The 11,624-nt window shown below is 30.2% G+C and overlaps 1 protein-coding gene and 1 long non-coding RNA gene across 2 annotated transcripts in view; both read right to left on the reverse strand.

Moving 5' to 3' along the window:
* Positions 1–2,253, reverse strand: part of LOC117112442 (probable serine/threonine-protein kinase qkgA) — a 3,180-nt gene extending 927 nt beyond the window's left edge. Inside the window, exons 1-4 of the mRNA XM_033255528.1 lie at positions 2,091–2,253; positions 1,599–1,801; positions 532–621; positions 137–325 (exon numbers count right to left, since the gene is read on the reverse strand). Coding sequence (XP_033111419.1) covers positions 137–325; positions 532–621; positions 1,599–1,801; positions 2,091–2,253 — 645 coding nt within the window. The remainder of the gene's footprint in view (positions 1–136; positions 326–531; positions 622–1,598; positions 1,802–2,090) is intronic.
* Positions 2,254–10,374: 8,121 nt separating this feature from the next.
* Positions 10,375–11,579, reverse strand: LOC117111952. The gene is made up of 2 exons (XR_004445941.1): positions 11,212–11,579; positions 10,375–10,456 (listed from the first exon to the last, which is right to left on the reverse strand). It is a non-coding gene; the product is annotated as an uncharacterized LOC117111952 (long non-coding RNA).
* Positions 11,580–11,624: the final 45 nt, after the last annotated feature.

The raw sequence follows: 11,624 nt of genomic DNA on the forward strand, positions 1-11,624 counted from the left end.
TATATATATATATATATATATGTATATATATATATATAACAGAAAATAAGACAGAAAATAATAATGCGGAAACGTTAAGTTAGAATGTAGAACACAATATAATTTATTCATATATATATATATATATATATCGTACCTTTGCCTGTTTCTCAGCATCACTGCCCTGTAGTAGATCTTTGTGCGTCCCAATCAGACTAATCGTCGGTGATGCTATCATTCTATTGATCACATTCTTTGCTTCAGAGCCATGTAGCAGTACAGCATGTTCAAATATTGACCTTATCCAAAATAAGATCGATTGAAGATTTGTCATCTCAAGAAATCCCTAGAAATATGCAAAAAAAAAATCACATAATTTATAAAGTGAGATTTACGAAAATTATTTCAGATGGTTATTCCCCACTCAGGGCCTTTGATAGATATTTGTATTGGCGCCTATATTTTCTTTTTTTTTTCATTATTAAATAATGTAATTATACTTAAAATACTCTATTTCATAAATTCACTGGAATATTTAACTGATTCATTTACTTTTTGGGGATCTCTTGGCTTTGCTAATTCATCCAAAGCGTCTAGCAAACTGAATACAACTCCATAAGATGACCTATCTGTAAGAAAAAACTGGAAGGAAAAAGATCAGCGGATTGTTAAATCATATTAAGGATAGGGATATATACACGTAGCCTAACTAAGGTATAAGTTGAACACATACTAATATTCTGTAGTCTCTTAAAGTGAGCTATATACACACGATGTTGATAAAGTATTATTATTTTTATAATTATTAATGCACGTTTGGCGTCACATACTTAATTGACGCTTAAGTGGTTTTATTATCACTGATCTGAATTCTATTATTTTTAATAGACATGTTGCCTGAAATAAAGCATTGAATTAATTCATTAATAATTTCTAAAGCCGCCTATAGGAGCCTGTTCTTAAATTTCAACACACACAAACCAATAGGAAAAACAGGACAACGCTCACATCATTAATGATGCTATGCTACGTTGTCATATGGGACACCAGTGACTTCAGTTGCCTAATACTCATTTGTTTTTGTTCTCAGTGCAATAGTACTCACTATTCAATGTAATGCAATGATAATAATTAGTAGGGCCAATTTCCAAAATTTTAATCGATTTATTATTTTTAAAAGTATAATATGCTGAACCTAGGTTAATTTGTTTAATGAGGAATGTATCTGTTATTAAACTTGACTTTTGACTTTATCTTTATTGTTTCAGATTTATCATGTAAAGGGCCCTGAATATCAGCCTAACTGGAAGGGTCAACCCCAATATATAGATGGTTGGAATAAATAAATCAATTATTATTATTGTTATTATTATTATTATTATTATTATTATTATTATTATTATTATTATTATTATATCTTCATCATATAAATATTTCAAATTTTTGGAACATGGAAAAAATTACATAATAAATATAAATGTACTACAGAATAAAATGAAAAAAAAAAGAAAAACAGTTCACTGTTGTTTTGCAGTACAGTGCAATCGATATTCAGTGCTGTGTGTGTGATGATTATGACCAATCACTGCACTGATTGTTTTTACAGAATGTCCACTTACCCGGTGAGTAATATAATAATCAAGTTGACCGGCATAGTCCCATATACAAGTTACATCACTCGGCCCAGAACTCTTGTTTGCAAGTTTGTCAATGACTTTCTTGCGTATTTCATATGTCATAAGCTGATTGGTCGATACTCCTGTGTCCTGAGATACACCTCTTCCATTGGTGGATACTCCCGTGTCCTCAGATACACTTTTGCCTAAAAATACATGACAATGAACTGTAAGTGTGAAACATTCTCTTAGTATTGTGGTTGTGATGACGGTTGTGGTCGTTCTTGTTAATATGATTATGACTGTTATCATGATAATAGAGATGAAATTTAACAGATTTATATCAATTACAGTATAAATCGACGACCTGTATTTAAAGTAGCACAAACAATATAATTAGAGATCGATTATATGAACTCTACAACTTTTAAACAATGTGATTCTCAAGGCCTCAGAGACAACTAAGGTAGGTCTAAACCTTTTAAATAAATCTACCTTTAAATTGTCGCATAAACCAACGGGATAAAGAAGACTTTTTTCTGGGATCAATTGCTGATACAGATAAAGCTGATGGAGATGATTTTCCTCTACGATCAGTTGAGGACGTAGCAGCAGTAAGGTCAGGTTCGGATGTAGATAAAAATGCATATTTTGACATTGATTGGTCTGCTGGGGGACTTTCTGTAAACGTCTTTGCGACATTTGCAGCGATAGCTTGTTCACGTATCTGTTTAGTTCTTTCAATTTCTGTAGAATTATGGCACAACATTGTGAAGTTATTGAACAAAAAGTAATAAATTGAATTATTAAAATAGGCCTATTTATTATTAAGTTTTTATATGTTCTAAAGGTTGTTAAATTAACTACTGGTATACATCAGATTTTCTATTTATAGAATCATACCGTCTACATCCACCTGCTCCTCCCATTTGCTGTAATCCTCACCAAAAGTTTGGAAAACAGTCGTGCTAACAATACCATCAGTTGACGGCTCATCTTTATTAAATCTATTATTGAAATAACAATAATAAATATAATAATGATAATAATAATTACAATAATAATAATAATAGTCTTAATAATAATACTAATAATAATAACAAGTAAACGGATGCGCAGCAGACAAGCGCGTGCACGACAAACAGCAAAGAATATTGAAAGTTAAATTGCAGTAGAAAACGCACGGACTGTACTGCACGTAAAAATATTGAAACCGATTAAAAAGGAAGGCAAGGAAGATAATGATCCATATAATATAAAAATACAATTTTATAGAATTAATACAAGGCATTTTGTTGTACTTACACCTTTCCCAGCATGGCTTTAACACAAGAGGTTTTCCCGGAACCCTCTTGACCTAGAAACATCAGTCTTGAATTAACAACTGTTATTTCGCCGTTTTGAAGTGCATCTTTGAATGCTTTTACGGCATCGGGACCCCTGGCTAAAATCTCTGATGGAGTTGATAGTTCTAATTTATATACAAACATATCAACAATATTTAGTATTTTCTTTTTTAAATATATTTTTGATTGTTTACGATGAAATAAACCTTTTTACGATAATCAAAATGTGGAAATAATAAATTAATTGTGTAGAATTTCAAATTAAAAAAATAAATGTCAAGCGTAATACGGGTGTATGATAAGTACTGTTTTAAATAGAGTTTGAAAATTTGATTCCACAGATATTTAATAAGTCAATCAACGTACTTTCAAGTAATTCTTTTAAATGTAGTTTCTTTTCACTTCTCGTGGTTTCTTCGTATCTTTTACATTCGTTTTCATCGTACACATCAAGAGGCGTCCTTCCCCACTGCAATAACAGACACGAGCATGCGATGATTCATTCCATTGCAAGACAATTAAAAATCAAATAAACAGAAAACAGTAATATAGTTTGCTTAAATACTCAAAGATGATAATAAAAATAATATATCTAACGAACACTCGACAATGTTATCATCACGACATTATAATTATATTGTAAATTACCATCCAATTAATTGATAATAAACATTATTAAACTCATACTTCTAAAACTTTTCTAAAAATCAACATTAATACTCGTATGATTTTCTTTGTTTTCGATTTAATTTGGTTTGAATTTATATTATTATTATATTACGTCGGTTTTAATTAGTAAAAATGTTTCTAGTAGTTTCCTATACAGTTGTTGTATTAAGGTCATTGACTGATATTCTTTTGATGCATTTCATTTTTCTGTACATTACCTTATCCTTTATTGTCACCGATGCGCCAAAGGTGATCATGAGAATTGCGAGTTCCTTGTGTTGCTCGTGCGTCAGCATCCGATTCTCTAGACAGTAGTGTAGTGGTGTGCTTCCCCACTGCAATGAAATGATAATCAACGTCAAGTTTGTTGAACACGCACAACACAAGAATATCAATTAACAAATATTACGCAAACGTAAAAGTAACTGAAATAATTTATAACTACCATAATTTATTAACGCCTACCGGTAATAATAGTGATACTTCAGTAATATTATAATAATCATAATAATAATATTGATGATAATAATAATAATTTTGATAACAATTATTGTTTTATATTGTTAATGATATTTTAAAAAAAACAATAATACGGAAATGCAAGAATGAAGTAGGTACCTTACGGTAATTAATGATGATGGTAATAAGTATTATGAAATTAATAATTATAGGATAATACAGCACCTGTACTGTATTAATATTAATGGTAATAATATTGACAAAAATGTAGTAATGGATTGTGGTTTATTTTTGTTGCATTAATAAAACAAATAATAATGGTCAAGGTAGTCTCCCCTACTGAGTGGAAAATATTTCTCAACCAGTTGTAAATAAAAAATCACATCTCAGTATTATAACCAAGAATATTACAAAATTAGAACGTGATGTATTGAATGTGTTTGTGAGTGAATTAATGCTAATTTGTTAGCAATGAATAAAGTGTTGTTTTCTTCTACTGTACTCACGATGTCTTTCGTGTTAATCTTCTTGTTGGTTTTTTCCAACACGCGTCTCATTGCTGACACGCGTGCGTTGAACACCAAACGATGGAGAATAGTGAAACCAAAAGAACGCTACAAGACAAACGTAGAATATGATGAGAAAGAAATAATAAACAACAACAAGAAACTATACACACACCACATATCAACAACACATAACAACTCACAAACATCACATATACATTACTTATTACATTCATCATTATTAAATACTAATTACTTTATTTAATATTTTTAAAATGTGGTTTTTTAGACGAAATCGCGCAAAAAAATATTTGTATCAATTGTCCTATGTTTTACACACAATAGTAAAATATTTCCAAATCGGGATTTTTAGCGACAATACTTTTTGTGAAAAATATTAATTTTATTGTCACCAATTTATTCAGTAAACTGTATTAAACAGAATAAATCAAACATGACTATTTTTGTAAGTGTAAAATGTATTTTTTTCACAATATTTCATATGAATTAGTGATAATGACCAGAGCATAGGCTTTTTCTGTGTTGTAAAAAATGTCAAATAAATCATGAAATAAAAATCCCATTTTTAACCCAACATGAAATAAATTACAGTAATTGACTTTGAGTTATTTGTATGTCGTATGATGTGTACACATGCTGTGTGCTTGTGATGTTTAAAATGCAATGATATTTAATTCCACTCACCTCCTGGTGTTCTAAACACTCAACTGTTGCCGTTTCAATCATATTCTCCAACATATCATCTGGTGCTCCCGACTGCACAGCGTGCATTAATGGCGTCCAGTCGTCCTACGAAAACAAACATTACACTGAATTACGATACAGTTCATACAACTACCAATATTTTTTTTACGAGTTTCATAATTTAAATCGTACGATGATTTTCCTATATCATTTAGGAATTATTATATCATAAACAGTTAAAAATGTGTTTTATAATACACGCATTCATTTGAATTCATTTTATTAATTTTTTTTAACGATCAAATTTTGGTCCATTTTTTCATAATTATTAAGAGTTAAAATAAGAATAACAAATCAAAATAATATTCTTTTTAAGTGGTTTGGAAAAGAGAGTAGGGATAAAATGTCTAAACATAAATGTATAATTTTTGAGCCATGATTTGTGTTTAGTATGTTTAAAAAATGATATTAGCATGCCTATGTTTTGTCAGTACAGTTAGGCCTTATGCCTTGTAAATTGTTCGTGCGTGAACTCTGTATTAACATTGTATAAATACAATAGAATACTTGACAATGGTGCGTGTAAAATTGTTTTAGAATTGGTATCTGTGTTTTTCCAAAGTGTGGTACACATAATTTTAACGATGTATTGGCCTACTCATTAACTACAAAGAAGAGCACGAGTAAAATAAATACAACAGTTAATATATAAGAAGGAACAGTTAGAGTTGATAAATCATTGAGTACGAAAGTCCCAAAACAGAATGCCGCATGCCCGGCCGCATGGCCAATTTAGTAGTTTACGCAAAGAATATTAAGTACGTATTATTTTGTACGTCTGTAAACTACCGATGCTTTTTTTTATTGAAACTTTTAACCGTATAAAATAGGCCTATACAATGAAAGTAATTAATATATAGAATAATATTTTCGAACTTATTAGCTAACACAAGAATGTTTTTTGAGTTTAAAATTTAAAATAACTAGGCCTATTATTTAATTACAGTATTGATATCATTTTCATTTCTCAAAAAGAATTTAATTGTTGACCACTTGTTTTTTAATAATTTATGTAAAAACATTAAATAAATTGTTGAATTAAAGAAATAGTATTATATTAATAATTATTTGATCATAAATTAAATAAGTAATAGGCCTATATAAGTTAAAACCCCTCTAATAAGATTTCTTTACGTAGGGCCTAAGTTTCCTTATAGCCATTCATCGCCAATTATTTTTAATATTAATATTTTATTTACAATTTAACGAAAAGCAAGTGTATTATCCATCGATATTAGTCGTATTAAAATTATATACGTTTTTTATACTGAATTACATTTTATGGACGCAAGTTCTTATGTATCAATTTATTCTGGTTAATATATTATCCAAATTCCTTAGTAAATACATAGGCCTATTATTTAATTATTGATATCATTTTCATTTCTGAAGAAGAATTATATTTTTGACCACCCGTCTTTTAATAATTTAAGCCCATTATTTGAATTGTTGAATTAAAAAATCAGTATTATTTTAATAATTATTTGATCATATATTAAATAAGTATATATAATTTCATAACATTTCCCATTGATATTAGCCGCATTAAAAATTATGCACGTTTTAATCTTGTATTTAATTTTATGGACGCATAGGGCCTCATTAAATTACATTGTATACGGTTTTCATAAGGCGAAGTAAATAGTATGATGTGATATTGAATGCCATCGATATTGTAAAAGTGCAAGTTCCAATTTGTACATATTATTGAACTACAGAGGGCGCTAGACTCGTTTTTCGCGTTATCAGGAGAATATTCGCGGCAGTTTATCAACGAACGAATTAACTTGTAGGTCTAATAGAAATAAAATGAATATTGGTCACATGATTTATATTTTACAAATTCATCAATTCAGCATACAGTAGTGCATTTTAAATATACGAAATTATTTTTTTTATTTTTTATTTTTTTATAAAAGCACTAAGTTGTTAACTTCGTTACGGCGAGTTGAACAGTTTAAAGAATAAAATAATTTGAAAGCCTATTAATTTATTTGTTGTATTTAAAAAAATAGTATTAAGAATTATTTGATCACATGTTATGTTTAAATACAGTAACTAATTGTCACACATCCAGTTTATATTACCAAACAGCTATATGAAATTAACCTACATTATATTAAAAGGAACACAAGAGACGAAGTTTATTGTGTTAGGAAAAACGAGATCATTACCAGTAAAATTGACTGATAATCATCTCAGTTGGGACATTTGAAATGAAGAGTGAGACCAACCTAAAGCATTCAATACGATATATCATTAAAAAAAACTTATCAAATTAACAAATTATACATTAAATAAATATATAAAAATTCAAACCCCTCTAATAAAGATTGATTTACGTAGGGCCAAAGTTTACTTATAATCATTCGTCGCCAATTATTATTATTATTATTATTATTATTATTATTATTATTATTATTATTTACAATTTAACGATAAGCATGTGTATTACCCACTGACATTAGTTAAAAATTATGTAGGTTTTTATCCTGTATTTCATTTTATGGACGCATACGGTAGTGCCCCATTGAATTACTTTGTATACTGTTTTTATATTAAGGCGAAGTGAATAGCATTATGATATTGAATGTCATCGATATTGTAAAAGTGCAAATAATATAGTAATACATTGAAATTAACCTATATTAGATTAAGAGGAATACTTAAAGCAAGCTTATATATTTTAACACAGGTTATGTTTAAATAACTGTCACACATACTTCGGTTTATTTTATTATTCAGCTATTTGAAATAAACCTATATTAAATTAAGAGGAATACTTGAGACGAAGTTTATCGTGTTGTGAGAAACACGAGATATTACCACAATTGATTGGTAATTATTTACGTTTGCATATTTGAAATGAAGAGTGAGATCAATTTAATTCAACCAACACGATATATCATTAAACAAATTATATAATTAACATATTATGCATTAAAAAAGTATATATAAGTTCAAACCCCTGTAATAAGATTGATATACGTAGGGCCTAAGTTTGCTTATAGCAATTCTTTGCAAATAATTATTATATTTTATTTATAATTTAACAAAAAGCAGTGTATTACCCATTGATATTAGTCGTATTAAAAGTTATGTACGTGTTTATCTTGCATCTTTTTTTCATGAATGCATAGTTAGAATTACTTACGAAATGAATAATATGATATGATAATGCCATCGACATTAAAATAAAAATAGCTCTATGGGTAAAATACCAAAGATCTTATAAACACGCTATCTTGTGTTTATAAGATCTTTGGTAAATATATTTTTTAACTACAGAGGGCGCTAGACTCGGTTTTTAACTTATCAGGGGAATCTTCGACAAATTTTATCGACTAACGAATGAAGTTGCAAGCATAATAAAAATAAAATGAAAATTAGTCACACGGTTTGTACGTAGCAAAAATTAACAATGTAGTCTAATTCAGCATGGTATATTTTAAACGAGATTTTGTTTTATTTTTTAAAGGCTCTAAACGTATTAATAGTAATAATAATAATAATAATAATAATAATAATAATAATAATAATAATAATATTGTAGTTTAATATAGCGCACACATCCATCCAATTTAAGATGCTCAGGGTGCTTGATAGGACTAAGAACTCGATCAATGACTTTTAGAGTCCCTTCGTGTTTGTGCTACCCAGTAACCCGGTACCAGCAATTCTCGTCGTCCACCACAGGGGCTGTCCGTTCCAGTACACCGGGGTTTCCCCTACTCGTCTCGGAGGATGTACTGGGTTCTTTATAGTGCACACGAGCCATTGTATACACTGGGCCATACGGTTTAGTCCTTATCCGAGAACACCAGAACCACAGGCGAGCGTACCGTTCGAACCAGCGTCGATATTATGGCTGTAGCTTGCGGCGCCCCTGCTATTGTAGGAAAATATTTGCTAGCTTCGTAAGGGCGAGTTAAATTATAATAATTTCCATTAATTGATTTGTTGAATTGAAATTGACCTATATTAGATTAGGAAAAATACTTAAAACGAGCTTATATATTTTAACACAGATTGTGTTTAAATAACTGACTGTCACACATACTTTAGTTTATTGTTAATCAGAGCTATTTGAAATTAACCTGTACACTATTAGATGACACTTTAAATAGGCCTATATTCTTTTAAAACTGCCCTCAACCACCTGCGCTAAGCCACTTGCATCCTTTATTTATTTATTTATTTATTACCTTATTTATATGTTGCTTATTTATTTAATCATTATTTTTTACGTAGTTATTTATTTATTGTTAACAGAAATAAAATGAATATTGGTTACACGGTTTGTACTTATCAAGAATGACAATGTGGTTTACTAAACATATTGTGGGAAAATATTTGTGAACTTCGTTAGGGCGAGTTGAAGATTATAAAGAATAAAATAATTTTCCAATATTTTTTTAAGAATTTGGCTCCTAAATTTCGTAGCAACTGACTAGTTACTTCATTCTTAGTTACAGTTAGATGTTTCTTTTTTTTTTGTTTTGTTTTGTTTTGTTTTTTTTAATAAAAAGTACACAAAAAGCAAAATATATTATGGGAATATATTGGTGAAATTCGTTAGCCCGAGGTAATAGTATATAATATTTTATTAATAATTTACTAAAAATCACATCTGGAGTGGATCATAAATTTAGTAGCAACTGAGTACTTACCTCATCCACAGTTTCATTAAGGTGCGGTTCATTTTCCATGATGTTTCTTACGGATGGCCAGTCCTCTTGTCTGATAGCCTGTACTATTATGTTTCTGTGACATAACAATCAAGCAATGTTTATCAATAAATTGTTTGTTTGCTTCCACATGTTATACCTTAAAATTAAGTTAAAATGAACCAGGTTTCTCATGAATGTTAATTATCATTATCAACATCATTATCGTCGTCATCATTATCATCAACATCAGCACCATCTCTATCACAGCCATTATTCAACGTAAATTGTCATCCTTTTGAAATTATTCTCTCATTAATTGTTTATCTTAATTTATCAAATTATCATAATAGAGAAGCGTACTCACTGTTCCCTATGTAAATACTTCATGGTCACCAGACTGCTTCGTTACTTTCGTATACAGTTGTGACGTCTAGATGAGTGGGATCCTGTGAATAAGGTGTAGTATAGATTCATTAAGCTATATTAACATATAATTTATGATTTTTTTTTTATGTTTTTATTTTACAATAGAGAAATGTTCGATCTATACAAGGAAACAAAGCATAAATTAATACATTTATCATTACCAAAAATTAGAATAAAATATACAACTTACTGTCGATCGAAAATATGAATCTTGTATGAACAGACTAACCAATTCAAGCCATTTGATCCCACTCCGAATTTAGACCACGCACCCAAATCTTCCCTCTCTCCCACCCCAATAGTGGCGCCAGGAGTTGTCAGACGGGAGTACGATGACAACAATGAGAAGCCATTGGAGGAGGTCACTGGTCAAGGGCGAGGCTCCTGGAAACTTCGACATTTTAGAGATTTGAAGTTTATTTATGGAATAAGTGTCTCCTATCCTAATAAATTCAGTCTGTCGAAGAATTGTGTTGAGCCCGGAGGATTGATGACCTCTCCCCATTGGGAGCCCTATCACACTGCACCCCCACCTCACTGGAGCCCCCACTGCCCTCTTCCACTTATTTGACGCCAGCTATCCCACTGCTGTTCACGTATACGAACCGATACAGTAACGTTTAGGTCGGGGCCCGTGTCCTGAACAGAGAATATAAATGTTTTGTTTTTTTCTAAATGTAGGGCCTACAACCTATTTGAAATGCATTTCCAAAATCTTACAAATGAAATAGTGAATCATTAACTATAATTATAGCAAAGTAAGAATAAAACTTACGAAGATTTTAGGAACTACATAGCCTTCGTTGATGTGCGATCTACTGCTTAGTGTTGGTTTGTGCTTTATGTGGCGTGTTCAGAAATAAGAGATGGAGGAACAAGTGGTTAAACAATGGTTAGCTCGTTCGACTTTTGATAAGATAGTATAATTATAGTAAAAATAAATACGGTACTACGTCACATGCGATAAGTTATTGTCACCATAATGTACTTAATGATTACTAAGTGTTCATAAGCGACAGGACCTACTGTACTATGACCCGGTAAAGTGTTCATAAAAGACGGATGGCCATCAGATTGAAAGTGCTCTAAAAATATTTTTCGTAAGCATCAATTGTTACAAGCTGGCAACAAGGTGAATCCTTATCACCAGCTATCGCCTCACACGGAATGGGCCTCTTATACACATCT

The sequence above is a fragment of the Anneissia japonica genome, unplaced genomic scaffold (genome assembly GCF_011630105.1).
Source record: "Anneissia japonica isolate Jap-2015-1 unplaced genomic scaffold, ASM1163010v1 scaffold288117_len521816_cov214, whole genome shotgun sequence".
Classification (NCBI taxonomy): domain Eukaryota; kingdom Metazoa; phylum Echinodermata; class Crinoidea; order Comatulida; family Comatulidae; genus Anneissia; species Anneissia japonica.